This window comes from Dermochelys coriacea, chromosome 1 (assembly GCF_009764565.3).
Source record: "Dermochelys coriacea isolate rDerCor1 chromosome 1, rDerCor1.pri.v4, whole genome shotgun sequence".
NCBI lineage: Eukaryota > Metazoa > Chordata > Testudines > Dermochelyidae > Dermochelys > Dermochelys coriacea.
This window is the reverse complement of record NC_050068.2, coordinates 354,220,347-354,243,408: the sequence shown is the minus strand read 5'-3', so window position 1 is coordinate 354,243,408 and position 23,062 is coordinate 354,220,347. Positions and strand designations below refer to the sequence as shown.

Sequence of the window (23,062 nt, the reverse complement as noted above, 5' to 3'; positions counted from 1 at the left end):
TTCGCCCTCCTGTCCTTAGATCAGGAGAAGGCGTTCGACAGGGTGGATTACGGGTATCTCCTGAGCACTCTGCAAGCGTTTGACTTTGGACCCCAGTTTGTGGGTTCTCTCCGGGCGCTGTATGCCTCTGCAGAGTGTTATGTTAGGCTCAACTGGACCCTGACCAAACTGGTCAGCTTCGGGCAAGGAGTACGGCAGGGGTGCCCCCTCTCGGGCCAGCTGTACACTCTGGCGATCGAGCCCTTCCTCTGTCTCCTCTGAAGGAGGTTGACAGGGTTGATGCTGTGGGAGCCAGAGCTGCGGCTGGTCCTGTTGGCGTACACTGATCATCACGCATCCCCCTCCGCCAGAGAACTGGCAGAATGCGTGCTCCTCGTGGTCCAGGACCCGGCCGACTTGGTGCGGGTGGAGGCTTGCCAGGCCATCTATTCGGCAGCCTCCTCCGCACAGGTCAACTGGGTCAAGAGCTCTGGCTTGGTGGTAGGGGACTGGCGGCAGGCGAGCTCCCTCCTACCTGAATGGCCAATTCTGAAGAACTGGCAGAATTTAGAGGGCGGGGTGACAGAGCGGCTCCAGAAATGGACAGGACTACTCCGGTGCCTCTCCCTTCAAGGGAGAGCGCTGGTGCTTAATCAACTAGTCCTGTCCATGCTCTGGTACCAGCTCAACCCCCTGGTCCCGGCCCCGGGTTTTCTGGCCAACCTCCGGACATCGATTCTGGAGTTCTTTTGATCAGGACTGCACTGGGTCCCTGCAGGGGTTCTCCATCTACCCCTGGAGGAGGGAGGGCAGGGCCTTAAATATCCGTTTACTCAGATCCATGTCTTCCGCCTCTAGACCCTGCAGAGGCTCCTTTATGGTGCAAGTTTAGCAGATGACAGAACGAGGAGTAATGGTCTCAAGTTGCAATGGGGGAGGTTTAGATTGGATATTAGGAAAAACTTTTTCACTAAGAGGGTGGTGAAACACTGGAATGCGTTACCTAGGGAGGTGGTAGAATCTCCTTCCTTAGAGGTTTTTAAGGTCAGGCTTGACAAAGCCCTGGCTGGGATGATTTAACTGGGACTTGGTCCTGCTTTGAGCAGGGGGTTGGACTAGATGACCTTCTGGGGTCCCTTCCAACCCTGATATTCTATGATTCTATGATTCTAAGTAGTCCGGAGTGGAGCATACTGGCGCATGCCTTCCTGCACCCTTAAGAGGGCTCCGATATGACTGGCAGCTCCTTTATCTCCATCCGAGAGGTCTTCCACGAGACCTCTCCGGGCTGCCGGTCTTCTACCAAGACCTCCTCCGGACCTGGAAACTCTTTTCAATGACCTGGTCTGTGGCGGCCCCTGAGGGGGCAGATCTCCTCCCTGCTACACAACCCCCAGCTCCGTGTACAGGTGGCAGAGTCCCGCTCGGTGCACCAGAGGTTGGTCCTGGCAGAACTCACAAGAGTCAGAGACCTCCTCGACTATGACCGGGGAGACTGGCTGGATCCCGTGATGCTCGCTCAGCACATGGGGCTTTCCAGACCTTGTACTCCCCGGCGCATACTTTAGGAGGTGAAGGCCGCTTTGCCGCCCGCTGCTCGGGTTTATCTCAACTGGGTCCTGCACGAGGGCACGCCCCGCCTACCCGCTACCCCAGGCCCGCCGGACCTTTTAATTGGACCCCTGCCCGTGGACCCAACCGACCCCCTCACCCCTTCACTGGAAGCCGGCTGCACGAGATGCAGCTGGTCTGCTTTCAAACCGCGCCAAAAAAACATCTATACACGCTCGTGCTCCACACCCTTCACGCCCTCACCCTCCTGTCCCGCCCGATACAAAATGGCGGGACTTCCTGCCACCTTTGGAGGGTGAGGAGCCCCGGTGGGCCAGCCTATATTCCATCTTAGTCCCAAGGCCCGCTGGGGATGTCAGTTGGCGGCTCCTTCATGGAGCCGTGAGCACGGGCGTGTACTTGGCGCGGTTCACCTCAATCCCAGACACCTGCCCCTTTTGCGGCATGAGGGAAACCCTGGCACATATATACCTAGAGTGTGCCAGGCTGCAGCCCCTATTCCGGCTCCTCACCAATATTTTATTACGCTTTTGGTTGCACTTTTCCCCTCACCTTCTTATCTATGCACTCCCTATCCGTGGCCCCACAAAGTCACAGGATCTCCTGGTCAACCTCCTCCTGGCCCTAGCTAAAATGGCTATTTATAAAACCAGAGTGAGGAGGTTGGCCGATGGAGTCTCCTGTGACTGTGGAGCCTATTTCCGATCCTCGGTCCATTCACGTATCCGGGCAGAGTTCCTCTGGGCGGCGTCCTCTCACTCCCTTGATGCCTTTGAGGAGCAGTGGGCGCTGTCCGGGGTTCTCTACTCGGTGACCCCATCCTTCATTTGACTCCTGTCCCTGTTATTTCATTAGTTGTCCCCCGAAATGTTTTGGGTATCTAGGTCCTGTGGATCCCCCTTTTAGGCTGGGGGGGATCCTTTAGCAGTGGGCGGGCTTTGCCCGCCCACTTCCCAGATTCCCAAAAGGACTACTCTTCCATAGCCGTCTGGCCTTGCCCCGTCACAATACATAATTGGTTAATCAACTGCAAATAAAGAGTAACTATTAATGGAATGATGTCAGAATGGAAGTAGGTCTTAAGTGGGGTTTCAGGGGGATTTGTTCTGGGTCTGGTGGTGTTTAACATCTTTATTAATGACCTGGATGAAGGTATAGAGAGTATGCTGATGAAATTTTCAGATGACACAAAGCTAGGGGGGTTGCAAACACTTTGGATGATAGAGCTAAAATTCCAGGAGATCTTGATAAATTAAGCTATAGACAGCAAAGTGAAATTCAACAAAGACAAATGTAAAAGGTGCTACACTTAGGGAAGAAAAACCAAATGCACAAATACAGAATGCGGGATAACTGCCTTGGTAGCAGCACTGCTAAGAAGGATCTGGGGGTTGTGGTGGATTATAACTTCAATGTGTCAACAATGCTGTTGCTAAAAAAGGTAATTTTAGGTTGCATTCACAGAGGCATAGCATTCAAGTCACAGGAGGTGATAGTACAGCTCTACTCTGCACTGGTTAGGTCTCAGCTGGAGTACTGTGTCCACTTTTGGTCACCAATGTATAGAAAGGATGTAGAAAAACTGGCGAGGATTCAGAGGCGAGTGACAAAGATGATCAAAGGGTTGGAATGCACACCATATGAGAAAAGGCTGAAGGAACTAGGTATGTTTTGTTTCAAAAAGAAGAAATTAACGGGGGGGGGGAACATGATAGTGGTATTCAAATACTTGAAAGTCTGCCATGAAAAGTTGTTCTCTCTTGCAACAGAGGGCAGGGCAAGAGGCAAATTACAGCATAGCAGATTTAGGTTAAATCTCAGAAAAAACTTCCTAACTGTAAGAACAGTAGGACGATGGAACAAATTGCCTCCTTAAGTCACGCAAGCACCTTCACTGGAGGTTTTCAAAAGGAGGCTGGAGAGCCATCTTTCTGGGATGGTTTAGATGAAACAAAGCCTGCAGCTGGGCAGAGTGTTAGACTAGATCAGTGGTTCTCAACCAGGGGTACCAGAGGTCTTCCAGGTGGGTACGTCAACTCATCTAGAGATTTGCCTAGTTTTACAACAGGCTGTAGAGCCCTCCATTGGGACTGGGATCCCATCGGTCTTGGAGGACCCAATGCCATAATAGTGGGAGTGGGATAAAAAAAATCAACAAACAATGCAGGAGTGGGTGGGAGTGGTTATTGCGGGGAGGGACGGGGCGGGTTTAAAAAAAATTATCCTCTCATGCCACAAACAACATGAACATCATGGCCAACAGCCACCACTCTCCAGCCACCAAATGGCAAAGCTCATAAGTTAAAAACAGGCTCAAGTATCACACTGAAATGTAAGTACAATATTTATATTCCAATTGATTTTATTTTATAATTATATGGTAAAAATGGGAATGTAAGCAATTTTTCAGTAATAGCGCATGTTGACACACTGGTGTTTTTATGTCTGATTTTTGTAAGCAAGTAGTTTTTAAGTGAGGCAAAACTTGGGGCACACAAGACAAATCGGCCTTTGAAAAGGGGTACAGTTGTCTGGAAAAGTTGAGAACCACTGATTTAAAGAATCAAAGTTTAGCTAACTCATTGTTAAAAGTTTATTTGGCAGCCATTTTTGCATATCAGACTCTAGCTGATGGTAGATTGCTGCTTGTTCATGCTTCAGTTGAAAAGTTTCTAGAAGGTCTGTGAAATGTTCATCCTCTTATTAGAGACCTTGTCCCTTCAATTTTGTCTTAACCATGTTGGTAAAATCTCTGTTTGAACTTATCCATGAGTGTTCATCATATTGTTTATCCTTGAAAATGGCTTTCATTATTGCCGTTATGTCAGCCAGGAGAGTGAACTGAATGCACTTATGGGTGAGCCCATGGTACACCCACATCTTGAGTACTGCATGCAGTTGTGGTCACTCCATCTCAAAAAAGATATATTGGAATTGGAAAAGGTTCAGAAAAGGGCAACAAAAAAGATTAGGGGTATGGAATGGCTTCCGTATGAGGAGAGATTAATAAGACAGGGACTTTTCATCTTGGAAAAGAGACAACTAAGGGGGATATGATAGAGGTCTGTAAAATCATGACTGGTGTGGAGAAAGTAAATTTATTTACTCCTTCTCATAACACAAGAACTATGGGGGTCACCAAATAAAATTAATAGGCATCAGGTTTGAAACAAACAAAAGGAAGTATCTCTTCACACAACGCACAGTCAACCGGTGGAACTCCTTACCAGAGAATGTTGTGAAGGCCAAGACTATAACAGGGTTCAAAAAAGAACTAGAAAAGTTCATGAAGGATAGGTCCATCAATGGCTATTAGCCAGGATGAGCAGGCATGGTGTCCCTAGTCTCTGTTTGCCAGAAGCTGGGAATGGGGGACAGGGGATGGATCACTCGATGATTACCTATTCTGTTCATTCCCTCTGGGTCACCTGGCATTGGCCACTGTCAGAAGACAGGTTTCAGAGTAGCAGCCGTGTTAGTCTGTATTCGCAAAAAGAAAAGGAGTACTTGTGGCACCTTAGAGACTAACAAATTTATTAGAGCATCGGATGAAGTGAGCTGTAGCTCACGAAAGCTTATGCTCTAATAAATTTGTTAGTCTCTAAGGTGCCACAAGTACTCCTTTTCTTTTTGTCAGAAGACAGGATACTGAGCTAGATGGACCTTTGGTTTGACCCAGTATGCCCTTTCCTATGAGCCACCATTGACTTCATTTCATAAGATCAAGGTAGTTCTTAGACCAGATCCTCACTTCTTACTTAAGATGGTGTCTGATTTCCATGTTAATCAGTCTATTAATTTACACCCCCTTTCCCCTCCAACTGCATTAAAATAAAGACGAATCTCTACTCTATCCACTGGATGCCAGAAGGACTCTCACTTATTATTTGGAAAGAACTGAGTTTTGTAAAATGCCTGGACTGATCATGTATTCCTCGAATAATATGGGGCATATGTTTTTCTTCCTCGCAAACCCGCCTCGCGAACCCGCTGAGCGGCAGCGAACCAGCTGAGCAGCGGGGACAGCAGAGCAGCTCACAGCAGGAGTTTGCCTGGGAGTTCGCCTGGAGTGAGCCCAGTGAGGCTTACATCTTGCCAACGTCTCTGAGGAAGCTCATAGTAGGTAGGTGGTATGGAAGGGGGGGGTTCAGCTGTTGTGACCTGCACTGGATGTGCCATGTTTGTCTTTCTTCCACAGGACAGAAGCGACTTTGTCTGTACAAAGTGCAAGCTGGTCTCCATATTGGAAGAGAAGATTGAAGGTCTGCAGCAACAGGTAAAGACCCTGCGTTGTATACAAGAGACTGAGGATTTTCTGGACCAAACTCAGGATAGCCTTCTAGGGGCACAAAGCTCTAAAGATATAGAGCAGGTTGCACAGAGGAGCCAAGAGGCCAGTGAAGAAGCTTGGCAACATGTGACCTCCAGAAGAGGTAAGCGGAATGTCCGGGTTCCAGTAACACAGACACAGGTAACTAACCGCTTTCATGTTCTCTCCACAGGTACCATTGCGGAGAGTGGACCAGATGATAGGTCTGGGGGGAGAAAGCAGAAGGAGACTCCGCTGGTTGGGAGGCATGAGATGCGATGTCCTGAGGTTGGGGGTTCCATGACCACCACTCCCAAGAGGAGAAGGCGGGTGGTGGTGGTCGGGGACTCTCTCCTCCGGGGGACTGAGTCATCTATCTGCCACCCTGACCGGGAAAACCGAGAAGTCTGCTGCTTGCCAGGGGCTAAGATTCGTGACGTGACGGAGAGACTGCCGAGACTCATCAAGCCCTCGGATCGCTACCCCTTCCTGCTTCTCCACGTGGGCACCAATGATACTGCCAAGAATGACCTTGAGCGGATCACTGCGGACTACGTGGCTCTGGGAAGAAGGATAAAGGAGTTGGAGGCGCAAGTGGTGTTCTCGTCCATCCTCCCCGTGGAAGGAAAAGGCCTGGGTAGGGACCGTCGAATCGTGGAGGTCAACGAATGGCTACGCAGGTGGTGTCGGAGAGAAGGCTTTGGATTCTTTGACCATGGGATGGTGTTCCATGAAGGAGGAGTGCTGGGCAGAGACGGGCTCCATCTTACGAAGAGAGGGAAGAACATCTTTGCCAGCAGGCTGGCTAACCTAGTGAGGAGGGCTTTAAACTAGGTTCACCGGGGGAAGGAGACCAAAGCCCTGAGGTAAGTGGGAAAGCGGGATACCAGGAGGAAGCACAGGCAGGAATGTCTGTGAGGGGAGGGCTCCTGCCTCATACTGGGAATGAGGGGCGATCAACAGGTTTTCTCAAGTGCTTATATACAAATGCACAAAGCCTTGGAAACAAGCAGGGAGAACTGGAGGTCCTGGTGATGTCAAGGAATTATGACGTGATTGGAATAACAGAGACTTGGTGGGATAACTCACATGACTGGAGTACAGTCATGGATGGTTATAAACTGTTCAGGAAGGACAGGCAGGGCAGAAAAGGTGGGGGAGTAGCACTGTATGTAAGGGAGCAGTATGACTGCTCAGAGCTCCGGTACGAAACTGTGGAAAAACCTGAGTGTTTCTGGATTAAGTTTAGAAGTGTGTGCAACAAGAGTGATGTCATGGTGGGAGTCTGCTATAGACCACCGGACCAGGGGGATGAGGTGGATGAGGCTTTCTTCCGGCAACTCACGGAAGCTACTAGATCGCATGCCCTGATTCTCATGGGTGACTTTAATTTTCCTGATATCTGCTGGGAGAGCAATACAGCGGTGCATAGACAATCCAGGAAGTTTTTGGAAAGCGTAGGGGACAATTTCCTGGTGCAAGTGCTAGGGGAGCCAACTAGGGGGAGCGCTTTTCTTGACCTGCTGCTCACAAACCGGGTAGAATTAGTGGGGGAAGCAAAAGTGGATGGGAATCTGGGAGGCAGTGACCATGAGTTGGTTGAGTTCAGGATCCTGACGCAGGGAAGAAAGGTAAGCAGCAGGATACGGACCCTGGACTTCAGGAAAGCAGACTTTGACTCCCTCAGGGAACAGATGGCCAGGATCCCCTGGGGGACTAACATGAAAGGGAAGGGAGTCCAGGAGAGCTGGCTGTATTTCAAGGAATCCCTGTTGAGGTTACAGGGACAAACCATCCCGATGAGTCGAAAGAATAGTAAATATGGCAGGCGACCAGCTTGGCTTAATGGTGAAATCCTAGCGGATCTTAAACATAAAAAAGAAGCTTACAAGAAGTGGAAGGTTGGACATATGACCAGGGAAGAGTATAAAAATATTGCTCGGGCATGTAGGAAAGATATCAGGAGGGCCAAATCGCACCTGGAGCTGCAGCTAGCAAGAGATGTCAAGAGTAACAAGAAGGGTTTCTTCAGGTATGTTGGCAACAAGAAGAAAGCCAAGGAAAGTGTGGGCCCCTTACTGAATGAGGGAGGCAAGCTAGTGACAGAGGATGTGGAAAAAGCTAATGTACTCAATGCTTTTTTTGCCTCTGTTTTCACTAACAAGGTCAGCTCCCAGACTGCTGTGCTGGGCATCACAAAATGGGGAAGAGATGGCCAGCCCTCTGTAGAGATAGAGGTGGTTAGGGACTATTTAGAAAAGCTGGACGTGCACAAGTCCATGGGGCCGGACGAATTGCATCCGAGAGTGCTGAGGGAATTGGCGGCTGTGATTGCAGAGCCCTTGGCCATTATCTTTGAAAACTCGTGGCGAACGGGGGAAGTCCCGGATGACTGGAAAAAGGCTAATGTAGTGCCCATCTTTAAAAAAGGGAAGAAGGAGGATCCTGGGAACTACAGGCCGGTCAGCCTCACCTCAGTCCCTGGAAAAATCATGGAGCAGGTCCTCAAAGAATCAATCCTGAAGCACTTAGAGGAGAGGAAAGTGATCAGGAACAGTCAGCATGGATTCACCAAGGGAAGGTCATGCCTGACTAATCTAATCGCCTTTTATGATGAGATTACTGGTTCTGTGGATGAAGGGAAAGCAGTGGATGTATTGTTTCTTGACTTTAGCAAAGCTTTTGACACGGTCTCCCACAGCATTCTTGTCAGCAAGTTAAGGAAGTATGGGCTGGATGAATGCACTATAAGGTGGGTAGAAAGCTGGCTAGATTGTCGGGCTCAACGGGTAGTGATCAATGGCTCCATGTCTAGTTGGCAGCCGGTGTCAAGTGGAGTGCCCCAGGGGTCGGTCCTGGGGCCCGTTTTGTTCAATATCTTCATAAATGATCTGGAGGATGGTGTGGATTGCACTCTCAGCAAATTTGCGGATGATACTAAACTGGGAGGAGTGGTAGATACGCTGGAGGGGAGGGATAGGATACAGAAGGACCTAGACAAATTGGAAGATTGGGCCAAAAGAAATCTAATGAGGTTCAATAAGGATAAGTGCAGGGTCCTGCACTTAGGATGGAAGAATCCAATGCACCGCTACAGACTAGGGACCGAATGGCTCGGCAGCAGTTCTGCGGAAAAGGACCTAGGGGTGACAGTGGACGAGAAGTTGGATATGAGTCAGCAGTGTGCCCTTGTTGCCAAGAAGGCCAATGGCATTTTGGGATGTATAAGTAGGGGCATAGCGAGCAGATCGAGGGACGTGATCGTTCCCCTCTATTCGACACTGGTGAGGCCTCATCTGGAGTACTGTGTCCAGTTTTGGGCCCCACACTACAAGAAGGATGTGGATAAATTGGAAAGAGTACAGCGAAGGGCAACAAAAATGATTAGGGGTCTAGAGCACATGACTTATGAGGAGAGGCTGAGGGAGCTGGGATTGTTTAGTCTGCAGAAGAGAAGAATGAGGGGGATTTGATAGCTGCTTTCAACTACCTGAAAGGGGGTTTCAAAGAGGATGGCTCTAGACTGTTCTCAATGGTAGCAGATGACAGAACGAGGAGTAATGGTCTCAAGTTGCAATGGGGGAGGTTTAGATTGGACATTAGGAAAAACTTTTTCACTAAGAGGGTGGTGAAACACTGGAATGCGTTACCTAGGGAGGTGGTAGAATCTCCTTCCTTAGAGGTTTTTAAGGTCAGGCTTGACAAAGCCCTGGCTAGGATGATTTAACTGGGACTTGGTCCTGCTTTGAGCAGGGGGTTGGACTAGATGACCTTCTGGGGTCCCTTCCAACCCTGATATTCTATGATTCTATGATTCTATGACTCTATGATTCCCAGAATGTTTCATGGTGGCTCATGCATTATTTTGCTGTGTGTTGTGCGCTAGCAAAAGTTCCCATGCCTGCTTCATTCAGCTCACATTCCACTAGAGCTGTGGCTCAGAAAATTATCTTTGCAGCACCATTCTGAATGGTTATGAGCTGGGGAAGACAGCATAACCCTAGCCCTTTGCTTTGACCATGTCATCCCTCTCTCTGAATCCCTCTTGGTTCCCCCTTCTCTACTGCATCAAACATCAGTTCCTTATCTCACTTTCATGGCCCTTCCAAGTCAATTTTCATGCTGCCTGTCAGCTATCATTTGCTTAGCAGGCAGTTACTGCTTGCCTCTGATCAGCCCATGATGTCAGCCTCCATCACCCACTTTTTACATTTTCAAACAACCAACTTTGTGCTCTCTCTCTCATGCTGCCCCACATGCTTGGTGGCACTTCTCGTAAACATCAGGAAAGCTCCCACGTTATCCCCCTTCAGATCCCTTCTCCAACCTTTCTTACCCTGCCCATCATGCTGAGCAGTATTGTCGCATTGTTTATTTGTACTCCGTCCATCTGTATATCTGTCTATCCATTTTTTCTCCCTTGTTTGAGAGTGTAAGATGCTTGGGGCAGGGACTGTCTTTTTGTTCTGTATTTGTACAGAACAATGGGGTCCTGATCCTTGACTAGCACACCTAGGGGCTACAATAATACAAATTATTATTTATTATTTATTAAGGATCAAAGTTCCTGGAGATCATCAAGTGGTTCCTTTCTATACTCCTTGACCAACCTATTCTACTGTTGCACTAACTTAGCAAGAACTTTTTGGAAATATCCCTTAAGGCACCTAAACTCCCAATTCTCCAACAGCTCCTGAAAGCAGAGGTTTGATATCTCAGCTGCTCACTTGACTTAGCAAAGCCAGTTCTAGGGGCTTGAGTCATTATCATTTGACAGCGCAACAGAAGTATGTGGCACTTTCTGGAGCAAAATCGGATGTGATCCCTGTCCTGGGGAGTTCACAGGCTATTACTGACTAACTTAAATGTGCTCCATCAACTCCTATTGGCTTAGGCAGAATACCATCCCAGTGCCTGACAGTTCCTGATAGAATAGATAGGGCTGATTCTGTGTCTTCCTGATGCTTTTAGTACCATGTTTTCTTCCTGCACTTTGTGTGCGCAACACTGACTTATTCCACTCAGAAGCTGCGCAGAGGGCTGGACTGCAGGAAGTGCAGTTAGCTGAAGTTAAAACAGGAACCGTCACAGTGCACTGCAGTCTCATAGTAGCAGCCAGAAAACAGGTAGTTGGGCAGAAAGGAGCAAGCTGACGCATCTCCTCCAAGGTAAGTACCAGCGTAGAAGTGGCATTTGTCGAAGGAAAGTTACCAAAAAATGTTGAGGCTCCATGGCATTCAGGGATGGGAGTGGGAAATTCTTCCCTGATCAGGCCAAATTCTACTCTGCACCTCTTGGCAGTTACTTTTCAAATGCAGGCTTTGCTCTCTGGGAGCTGTTGTAATTTTTCAGGGTCCAAACGACAGACATCCCCATCTAAATCAGGCTAACCAAGTCTCAGAACTTCATCCAAGCAGGTGTTTATACTTGTGGCTGGTCTGGGCTATAGATACATTAGAGCTAATTAAAAATGGGACAAATTAAACTCACTGTGGTGTTGCCCAGTCTCAGTGTAGGGGCTATCCTAATCCGGTGTGGTAGTACAGGCCATGGTTTGTAAAGAGACCCACTCTAGAATGGTGTGTCTGGCCAGGTCAGTATAAAGGTGATCAAACTGTTATAACTGGGTAAAAAGATGGCCTGCTAAGCCAGTGGCTCTCAACCTTTCTAGACGACTGTACCCCTTTCAGGAATCTGATTTGTCTTGCATACCCCTGGTTGAGAGGCACTGTGCTAAGCTGAGGCCTTGGCTAGGCTGCAAAAACAGTCATGCCAAGGAGCCCTGTGTTAGCCTAGTCATTAGTACTTTAGTGTCCAAATGTGAGCAGTCTTGTGCAGGCCATACAGAGACATTGTCACTGCATTGTCAGTCTCTGATCTCGCTCCTCAGACTCCTGTCTCTGATTGTCCCAAGAGCCTCATGGGACAGCTACAAGCTCAGAGCAACACACCAGGATGGACTCTGGTTTATTCATTTGTACATTCACCCTCCCACTCCCACCCCCACCCCACTCCTATTTTTAATTTAAATTCTTTGCCTGCCAGAGGTTGCCGATTGGGGGTTAGTGGCCTCTGCCTGACTTTTCAGACACCCGGTTGCACACCTGGAGGTGAGGAAGGGGAGCCAGAAGGCATGCCCTTAGCAAAGAGATGGCTCAGAGCAGCAGCATGAGCTCCTGGTCCTCGTACCTCAGCCCTGAGGAGCAGTCAGCTCTGGCTGAGAGGCAGAAAAGACTGTGCAGGCTCAGGAAATAATAAATGGGGATGGGGGAGGCATCTGCTAGGCATCAGTCTATGTCAGAGAGTGGCACAAGACGTGGACAAGGTGAGTGAGCTGGTACCGCCTGTGACAGTCCTACTGGAGCCACAGGAAACCAGCCTTTCGCTCTCTATTGCTTGGTTTTATATAAATACTGATTCTTTTTTCAAGCAGCAGCAAGAAACGCAGGGAAGGAGTTCTGAGGTGAGACGCTAGCTCTTTTAATGGCTGATCTTAGGCATCTGGGACCATGTTGTGGGAGGTTTAGTGGTCTGAACAGTTTTGTCTCTAAATAAGGAATGTGTCTCCTTTAAATATAAGGGTAGAATTTTTTAAGTTTTACACTGAAATAGCATTCAACTTCCTCTTCCCCACTTCCTGGGCCCAGCACGTCCTCCAAGCTGGGCTTCCTGTCTTCTCAGCACATACAAATTGTACAGCCGCAGACCTCCCCATACACAGGTTATATAGCCTGTCTCAGGGCTGGGGTGTGTAATCCCTGATTGCAATCGCTAGTTACATCTTTCTTATTGAAACTCAAAGACAAATAAAACATATTTTGGTAGAAATAAAAACAACAGCCACCAATGAATACAGGCAATTGGCAAAAGGCACAAATAGAGAAGCCATGTTAGACAAGCTGAACTCCCTGACAGATGAGACAATTATTCTGCCTACTTTTGCTGCTGCTCCTCTTTAATTGTCCATGACTCAGTGGGCATGTGCTACTTCTTTCAGTGTGGGAGCACTGTGTATAGCAGGGGTGTCAAACTCATTCTGTGATGATGGCTAACTTACCTTTTCAGTTAGGGTCCATGGGAAAGTGCAGAATGTGCCTTTTTAGCTAATACAGTTAACTGAACATGAACTGAAGCTCTACCACAGGGGTAGCCAACCTGTGGCTCCGGAGTCACATGCGGCTCTTCAGAAGTTAATATGTGGCTCCTCGTATAGGCACTGACTCCGGGGCTGGAGCTACAGGTGCTAACTTTCCAGTGTGCCAGGGGGTGCTCACTGCTTAACCCCTGGCTCTGCCCCAGGCCCTGCCTCCATTCCACCCCTTCCTGCCCCCTCCCCTGAACCTGCAGTGCCCTCGCTCCTCCCCCCACCTCTCTCCCAGCCTCCTGCATGCCAGGAAACAGCTGATCGGGAGATGCAGGGAAGGAGGGGGAGGTGCTGATTGGCGGGGCTGCTGGTAGGCGGGAAGCACTGGGAGTGGGGAGCAGGGGGGAAGCTGATGGGGGGCTGCTGACATATTACTGTGGCTCTTTGGTAAATTCTGGCTCCTTCTCATGCTCAGGTTGGCCACCCCTGCTCTACCATGAGGGTGAGCTGGGGGAGAGATTGGGCATTGTTTCCTGATCCTGTCACATGACAAAGGGGAGTGTCACAGGGGGTAAGACCCACCAGCCAGACATCTGGGAAATAATTCTCTTTAGTAACTCAGAGTGTCCCATCTCTGTCTGGTTGGAGATATTTGCTAATAGCAGTCGTGGCTGGGCCATATGCCATGGAGGCAACCCCATCATACCATCCCCTCCATAAATTTATCAAAGTTCAGTCTTGAAACAAATTAGATTTTTTGCCCCCACTACTCCCCTTTGAAGGCTGTTCCAAAACTTACTCCTCTGATAGTTAGAAACCTTCATCTAATCTCAGACTTAAACTTGTTGACAATTTAGATCCATTTGTTCTGGTGCCAACATTGGCTCTTAACTTAAATTACTCCTCTCCCTTGCTGGTGTTTATCCCTCTGATGTATTTATAGAGAGCAAGCATATTTCCCCTCACCCTCTGTTTTGTTAGGTTAAACAAGCCAAACTCAAGTTTCCTTTCCTAAAGTAGGTTCTACATTCCTCTAATCATCCTAGTAGCCCTTCTGTGCACCTGTTCCAATTTTATTCATGTTTGTTTATTAATGTCCATCTTTCTTAAACATGGTTGGCCCTGCTTTGAGCAGGGGGTTGGACTAGATGACCTCCTGAGGTCTCTTTCAACCCTAATCTTCTATGATTCTATGGGTGGCCAGAATTGCACACAGTATTCCAGATGATATCTCACCACTGTCTTGTAAATGGTAATAATACTTCCCTAGCTTTACTGGAAATATCTCATCCAATTCATCCTAGGATTGAATTAGCCTTTCTCATGACTGCATCACATTGGTGGCACATAGCTATCCTGTGGTTGACCAATACACCCAGGTCTTTCTCCTCCTCTGTCAATTCCAACTGATAAGGCCTGAGCTTACAGCAAAAATTCTTGTTAGTCCCTTAGTACATGACTTTCAACTATGAAATTTCACCCCATTTTTATTATTCCAGATTTCAAGGTTGTTCAGATCTTTTTGTATGATATTGCAGTGGTGATCCATATTGGCAATACCTCCTAATTTTGTGTCATCTGCAAATTTTATTAGTACACATTTTATTAGAGTTTATTAGACACCATCTCTGCCCATCCTGCCTAATAGCCATTAATGGACCCATCCCCCATGAATTTATCTAATTCTTTTTTGAACCCTGTTATAGTCTTGGCCTTCACAACATCCTCTGGCAAGGAGTTCCACAGGTTGACTGTGCGTTGGATGAAGAAATACTTCCTTTTGTTTGTTTAAAACCTGCTGCCTATTAATTTCATTTGGTGACCTCTACTTCTTGTGTTATGCGAAGGAGTAAATAACACATCCTCATTCACTTTCTCCACCCCAGTCATGAAAATATACACCTCAACCATATCCCCCCCTTAGTCGTCTCTTTTCCAAGCTGAACACTCCCAGTCTTATTCATCTCTCCTCATATAGAAATTGTTCCATACCCCTCATCATTTTTGTTGCCCTTGTCTGAACCTTTTCCAATTCCAATGTATCTTTTTTGAGATGAGGCAACTACATCTGCACGCAGTATTCAAGATGTGGGCGTACCATGGATTTATATAGAGGCAACATGATATTTTATGTCTTATTATTTATACCTTTCTTAATGATTCCCAACATTCTTTCACTTTTTTGACTGCCACTTACACTGAGTGGATGTTTTCAGAAAACTATCCACAATGACTCCAAGATCTTTCTTGAGTAGTAACAGCTAATTTATACCCCATCATTTTATATGTATATTTGTGATTATGTTTTCCAATGTGCATTACTTTGCATTTATCAACATTACATTTCATCTGCCATTTTGTTGCCCAGTCACTCAGTTTTGTGAGATCTCTATCCATATCAAATTAGATCTTGGGGATGTGTAGCAGACCCCAAACACTATACCAGTTTCTTCCCCAAAGTGATTTTGATCTAAACAAATTCCCTTGTATCCATTCTGCAGACGTACCTGGAAGGTGCTTCACTTGCATGAAGTGCAACCTGCCGGATCTGATTGCCTTCTAGGATGAGATAACTGGCTCTGTGGAGATGGGGAAAGTGGTGAACGTGATATATCTTTACTTTAGCAAAGCTTTGGATACGGTGTCCCACAGTATTCTTGCCAGCAAGTTAAAAAAAGCATAGATTGGATGAATAGACTATAAGGTGGATAGAAAGCTGGCTAGACTGTCGGGCTCAATGTCTAGTTGGCAGCCGGTATCGAGTGGAGTGCCCCAGGGGCTGGTCCTGGGGCTGGTTTTGTTCAACAGCTTTATTAATGATCTGGATGTTGGGATGGATTGCACCTTCAGCAAGTTCGCAGATGACACTAAACTGTGGGGAGAGGTAGATAAGATGGAGGGATAAGGTCCAGAGAGATCTAGACAAATTGGAAGATTAGGCCAAAAGAAATCTGATGAGGTTCAACAAGGACAAGTTCAGAGTCCTGCACTTATGATAGAAGAATCGCATGCACTGCTACAGTCTGGGGACTGACTGGCTAAGCAGCAGTTCTGCAGAAAAGGGATTACAGTGGATGAGAAGCTGGATATGAGTCAGCAGTATGCCCTTGTTGCCAAGAAGGCTAATGGCATATTGGGCTGCATTAGTAGGAGCATTGCCAGCAGATCGAGGGACGTGATCGTTCCCCTCTATTCGGCATTGGTGAGCCAACATCTGGAGTATTGTTTCCAGTTTTGGGCCCCCACAACAGAAAGGATGTGGACAAATTGGAGAGAGTCCAGCGAAGGGCAATGAAAATTATCAGGGGGCTGAGGCGCATGACTTATGAGGAGAGGCTGAGGGAACTGGGTTTGTTCAGTCTGCAGAAGAGAAGAGTGAGGGGGGATTTGATAGCAGCCTTCAACTACTCGAAGGGGGTTCCAAAGAGGATCGAGCTCGGCTGTTCTCAGTGATGGCAGATGACAGAACAAGGAGCAATGGTCTCAAGTTGCAGTGGGGGAGGTCTAGGTTGGATATTAGGAAACACTATTTCACTGAGAGGGTGGTGAAGCACTGGAATGGGTTACCTAGGGAGGTGGTGGAATCTCCTTCCTTAGAGATTTTTAAGGCCCGGCTTGACAAAGCCCTGGCTGGGATGATTTAGTTGGTGTTGGCCCTGCTTTGAGCAGGGGGTTGGACTAAATGACCTCCTGAGGTCTTTTCTAACCCTAATCTTCTATGATTCTATGATAGAAGAGAAGGTCTGAGGTTTGGAGATGCAGCTAGAAACTATGGTTCAGTTTAGAAGGAGATTTGAGCAGATGATGGAGGGAAGGTTGAGAAGAGGGAGAAGGAAAACTCAAAACTTGCAGATAAACGCTCAACAAGAGTACTGTGAGGGTAGACATCTGGATGAAGAAAGTGTCCCATGGAAGACTGTGACTATGAGAACAAGATAGAGGAACAGACTGACTAGTGAAGGAGAAACAGACCTGAGGAACAGGTTCACTGAGTTGGAAAATGAAGTGGAGAGGCAGGCAGTAACAGAAGATGGAAGAGCAAGGAAGAAGAGAAGAGCAGTTAGTCCTAGAAGATGATAGGAAGTGACAATGGCGATAGCCAGTGTTTGGAGCCCCCAAGAGGATAGAAGATACAAGGGAATTCTGCAGAATAATGTACATCCTGCCGCTTCCACATTTAGTCTTCTTCAGTTGCCTCTTCCATTCTTCAGGTCCCTGTAACTGCCATAGCCTTCCCTCCTAAACTCCTGGCCAAGACCCTGCCCCCTCCCCCCCTAAAAAATCCCAAACACACACACCCTCCCCCAACTTCCCCTTAAAAACTTCCGTGCAAACTCTCCTGTTTTCAGCTGTTTGCTGGCTCCTGTGTGCTGACTGGCCAGCAGGCTGCCTTTGTAGGCTGGCTGCCTAAGGAACCCCCACCACCAATCTAAGGCTCTGCTTCTCTTACAACATACTGCCCCCATCAGACTCCAAAACTGAAAGCAAACTAGGAAGCAAGCAAACACTCTTTCAAGAATTCACTCACCGGCCCTAAGGAACAGGCGCTTGAGTCCCTTATTCTCCAACTCATCTCCACTCAGACCCCCCTGTTTTCAGCTCTGTTTGCTGGCTTCCATGCTGCTGTGCTGCCTAGGGAAGTTGTTCCTCCCCAAGTCGAAGTTCAGCTGTGATCAATAGCGGGCTCTTCCAGCCAGTGGACAAAGGTGTAACACGATCCAATGGCTGGCAGCTGAAATTAGACAAATTCAGACTGGGAATAAGGCATGAATTTGTAACAGTGAGAGTGATCAACCATCAGAACAACTTACCAGGCTCATGGTGGAGTCTCTACCACTGGAAATTTCTAAATCAAAATTGGATGTTTTTCTAAAAGATCTGCTGTAGGAATTATGTTGGGGAAACTCAATGGCCTGCGTCGTATTAAATGAGTATAAATAAATGGTCTGACTAAATGATCACAGTGGTCCCTTCTGGCCTTAGAATTTATGAACCTATGAGCCTGGTCATTGTGCACTTTACATTGTGGATGGGAGGAGACTATAGGCTCATCCCAACCCTGCCTCTAACACTGTGCTCTCACCCTGTGCAGATGTGGAAGGCAGCTGTAGGGCACAATGTGGCTGTGAAGGAGGAGTCCCAAGGAGATGACTGGGACACGGACCCTGATTTTGTGGTGAGTTTCACTCATGTTGCTGGACTGTGTCAATCATGAGTATTCAGAGCTAAGAGCTGGGACTTGAGCCCTGAATAGGTCCTAGGAGAGAGATGGGGCTGGAGAGTTCATTCTGCTCCTTGGGGATGTTTGTTGCTGGATCTACGAGCCTGGTCTAGTGGCTGGGGCACCTGGCTGAGAGCTGGGTTTGGATGCTCTTCCCATTTCTGCCATGACTTGCTGTGCATGCTTGGGCAAGTCACTTCCTCTCAGTGCCTCTGATTCCCTTCCCAGCATTTTTGTTTCATGTCTCTTTAGACTGTAAGCTTTTGGGTGTGGACTGTAAGCAGATCAGGGCCCCACAACAGGGCCCCAATCTCCGCTAGGACCTCTAGGAGCTACCCTCATACATGTAGTAACAATTGGCAGTCTCTGCTCAGCAGAGGGGTAAGACTGACATAGTAGGGGTCTGCAGTAGAACTGTTCTGGGGGTGGGACTGGAATAGTAGAGTGCTGTGGGTTGGGGTTGAGGGTCATCAGCAGAGCTGTGGGGGAGACCAGAGTTTGACTAGGAGATGCTGTGGATGGTCAGGCTTGTAGAGCATTTAAGGTACTTCTAGGCAGTAGGGTGGTGCAGTGCTGTGAGTTGATACGTTTTCCAACCACAGAGGGCAGCCATATTCTTAATCTGGGTGACTTTATTTTCGATTAAGGGAAACAACAAAAAACTCAAGTCAAGTAACTTGAGAGAGCAGTGTGTCTCCTCTATAATATTCGGTGTCCCAAAATCACAACTGCCCCTGCAGAGAGTGGGTTTCTAGACATGCAGAGGTACATTCACTCTCTCACTGTTTTCTATCAGTGAGTTGTTTGAGTCTTTACAAAAAACAAGATCAGAGTGATCCATCTCACCTAGGACATTGGCATGCAGGAATCTCATAGCTTTAATTTCTTTGTATTTGTACATTAGCATGTGTATGTCACTGGTGCAAACCATCCTGCAAGAGTAAAAATGACAAGCAGCTGATTTTTCAATCGTGGTTGCAAATAAAGAGCAGTGTGGGAAGTGTTCCACTTTGAAAACTGCTGATACCAGTCCTCTCCCCTCTCCCACTGTGGCACAAGAAGAGATATTGCATCACGCTCAGCTTTCTGCTGCAGTTGCTCACACTACATCCAGATGTAAGTAGGCTGCATGTGGGTTGATATCACAAATAACAGTGACGGTGCAGTCAGGTAACATTGCTGAACATCCTGTGACTCTGTTGGTTGCTCACCCTGTGGCACAGTGACTCTGATGGTGCCTCTGCAAAGTTCTGGTTCAGTGGATGAAACCTGCCTGGCAACTCTGCCAAGGATCCCACCAACTTCATGGGCAGACGTCATAGTACAGATTCCTGCCCAAGCAACCTCTCTGGTGACAGATCCCTGGAGCTGGAGGCCATATGTGCTGCAGGTCTGGGGCTAGGACAGTGTCAGAGCTAGAGCTGGTCAGGAACCAGAATTTTCAGTTCATGGGAATATCGATGTTAAAAGAAAATGGTTGCCAATAGAATGGAAAGCCAAAATTTTGAAATTTCCTGAGAAATTAAATTTTAGGGAAAAAAGATTTTTTTTGAAATTTGAAAATTGAAATATTCCATTCTGATAAGGTCCAAACGGAACATTTTGATATTATTGAAACATTTTGTTTTGATTTTTATGCAAAATGAAATTTAATCAGAATCGACACATTCCAGCAGAATGTGTCAATTCAACTAATCAGCATTTTCTCATGGAAAAAAGTTCAGCAGGAAACTTTTGATCACATGTAGTCCATGCGCTCATCTGCCTGGGGAAGCCACATGTCTCCTCAGTGGAATTTCTAAGGGGGGGTGTCTCTGAATGCAGAAAGGCCTGCAGTCATACTGAAATATTCTGAAAAGCACAAGGTGCCACCGAACTGAAAGAAATTTTTTTTGGAGACACAGCTGCTTCCTTTAGATGGAGCCTGCTCAGCTGTGGGGTAATACCATGCAGGGGATCTCAGTCCATTGATGTGTATGGGTGTGGTAAGGTGACCCCCTGTGCCAGGCTCTCAGCTTGTCAATAGGTGCATGTGCAGTAATGGTGACCCCTGTGCCATGGGGCGGTTTTGGTCCATCCATGGGTGCGTGCACAGTAATGGTGACCCTGTGCCACAGGTGGGTCTTGCTCCATCCATGGATGCGTGCGTAGTAATGGTGACCCTGTGCCATGGGTGGGTCTTGCTCCATCCATGGATGTGTGCGCAGTAATGGTGACCCCGTGCTATGGGTGGGTCTTGCTCCATCCATGGATGCGTGCGCAGTAATGGTGACCCCGTGCCAGGGAGTCTCTGCCTGTCGATGGAAGCGTGCATGGTAATGATGAGTCCTGTGCCTGAGGGGTCTTGGCCCATTGATGTGGGTGAGAGGTAATGGGGATCTCTGTGCTGGGGTTTTTGGCCAGTTCTAGGGGCAGGTGAGCAAAGCAGTCACCCAGGGCACCAGCTTCCATGGGCCACCGAAGTGCTGTGCCCTCCGCTGTTTTCAGCCCTGTCCAGTAAAACACCTGGGCCTAGTCCAGTCTGCAGGCAGCAGAGGAGCGGTTCCCTGCACCCAGCACTGTTGTCCCCAGCAGCCCTGTGGGCTCCTCTCATGGGGCTTGGGTTTGTTTTGCAGAACGACATCTCAGAGAGGGACCAGAGATGGGGAGCCAAAACCATTGAGGGCTCCGGACGGGCCGAGCACATCAAGTAAGTCTCCCCCTTTTAGCTGTTATCCAGGCTGTCTGCTAGCACCTAGGAGCTGCCAGATCAGCTCAGTCCAGAGAGCCATTTGGTCCAGTCTCCAGAGCCAAGTGTGTCAGATGGGAGATTCCCAGGGCTGGGGAGGGGGGGTCACAGCCACATGCCTGTGCACAAACACCAACTTTCAAATCCTCCCAGGTGGTCCATAACTAATTCTGGGTTCTTATTTTGGAGTGGCACTCATCCTTCCACCAGTCAGGCAGAATAGGGGGAGGGGGAAAAAGGAAGGGGCAAGGGGAAGGAGCTCTCTACCCGGTCCCACACCCACCACCACATAAACACTCCTGTCCCCCTGCAGCCGGCATGGCTTGGCCACCCTCAGCACTGCTGTATCTGTTGGTTGGGGGTGGGAGGGCATATTTGGCCTTTGAGAATGTTTGGTTTAGTCCTGCCTCATTGCTCTTCCCCTCCCCCACATTCCTGCCTTAGGGTCAGACTTGGGTGTCTCCTCCCTGTTCTGCTCCTCTCTTGCTGTGGGGCCAGTTTTGGGTGCCTCCTTCCTTGGCCCCCTGACCTCCTCACTCTGCTCTTCCTCTGCCCTGGGGCCAGGGTTAGGGTTGGGTGCCTCTGAGGGGATTCCCCGCATGTGAGCCACCCCATTAGTGGCGGCCCAGTGATGCTTTCTGGCCCTGCGTCTTGGCCTCTAGGATTGGATTCATCGTCCCCCCCTCCCCCACCAGTTTGGTGGCTTGGCCTCAAAGGGGCAAGGTATGTTCTGGTGGACTGTCTCTGGTCTATCCTCAGACTCTGCTCAGATCTTGTATACTGGCTATTTGGGATGCGGGATCCCAACAGATGCTGTATGGTTTGGGGCCCCAAGCTGTGTCCCATCTGAACCACTGCATGAGTAGGACCTGACCCACACACATCCCAGCACCAGTGGCCCTGGCCCAGCCCCAGCACATCTGGCATAACTCTGTTTCTGTCTATCTCTGTCATAGGCGGTCATGCCTAGTGGTTAGAGCAGGAGTTGGGGGCCTGGAATCAGTGCCAAGGGCCAGAGCTGGAGTCAGAGGCCAGAACCAAGGGCAGGGCCAAAGTCAGAGGTCAGTAATCGGAGCTGAGAATCAGAGCTGGGTAATCTGGAGCAAGGCAAGGTGGGGCCAAGGCAGGAATAGGACTGGAACAAGGCTGGAAACAAGCAGGTGCAGGAGCTAACACAGCCATGGGCAAACACTTTGAGCAGTCACTGAACTACTGCTGGGCTTAAGAGCAGGTCTGCTGACTCTCCCCGCCAATCAGGCACTGTAGCCAGTCAGGCAGCCTGCTACATGCCAGCTGCACGTGTCAGGTTGCCTAGAGACTGACTCTGCTGCAGGCCCTGATTCCTGAGGGCATCCATCCCTGTCCCCAAGGGTGCCTGCAAGGGCCTCAGGGCCCGGTTTCTCTGAGTACTTCTGATAGAACTCACAGTAGGGTTGGGGCATGGATGTTCTCTACCGGGTCCCAAGACCACTTGTCCGCACTGTAGCCCTCCCAGTCCACCAGGTTTTGAAGCTTTTCCCTAACTCACTGAAAGGTCAGGATTTGATGAACCAAGCATGCCGCCTGCTGCAGACTGCTATGGGTGGTGGCGGCGGGTTTGAGGGGTTTGGGTGTAGGTTCCCACTGTAGAATGGTAGTTTAGTTTGGCAGATGGGTGGCTGAATTTTAAGGTTCTGGGAAGAGTGCCACACCTTGTTCCCCCATGGACAGATTGGGGCAGCCTGATGATCTTGGTCCATGTGGAGTTTGTAGGCTGCTTTGGAGGACTGCAAGGATTCCTTGAGCTCCTGGTGCACTAGGTGGGAGGCTAAACACACAGTGGCTGGTACCGGGGAACTTACAGGTAAGTCTGGGCAGAAGTGGGGGCGAGAGGCATAGTTCCCAAAGCACTATGGGCTATGTTGGATCGAGGCATGGTTTGCATTATTGTCGGAGAATTTGGTGTAGCACAGCAGGCCGAGGCAGTCATACTGGTGGTAACTCAGAAAATAGCGAAGAGACTGCGCCAAGATTTGACTGACTCTCTGCTTGCCCATTACACTGTGGGTGACAGGCAGATGAGGTAAGGAAGTCAATGCTAAGGAGTCTGCAAGAATTCCTGCCAGAAACAGGAGATGAACTCAGGTCCCCAATCTGATACAATGTCTGTTGGTAAACCATGGTAATGGA

The 23,062-nt window shown here is 48.5% G+C and overlaps 1 protein-coding gene across 2 annotated transcripts in view; it reads left to right on the top strand.

Annotated features, from left to right (window-relative positions):
• Positions 1–10,878: 10,878 nt before the first annotated feature.
• HCLS1 (hematopoietic cell-specific Lyn substrate 1) overlaps positions 10,879–23,062 on the top strand; it is a 52,654-nt gene continuing 40,470 nt past the window's right edge. Inside the window, exons 1-3 of one of the 2 annotated variants that reach the window (XM_038386915.2) lie at positions 10,879–11,028; positions 18,037–18,120; positions 20,781–20,854. In XM_038386915.2, the coding sequence (XP_038242843.1) occupies positions 18,037–18,120; positions 20,781–20,854 (158 nt within the window). In that variant the 5' untranslated portion in view covers positions 10,879–11,028. Of the gene's footprint in view, positions 11,029–12,304; positions 12,324–18,036; positions 18,121–20,780; positions 20,855–23,062 lie in introns of those variants that run through there. The other variant, XM_043500468.1, reaches the window with a different exon arrangement.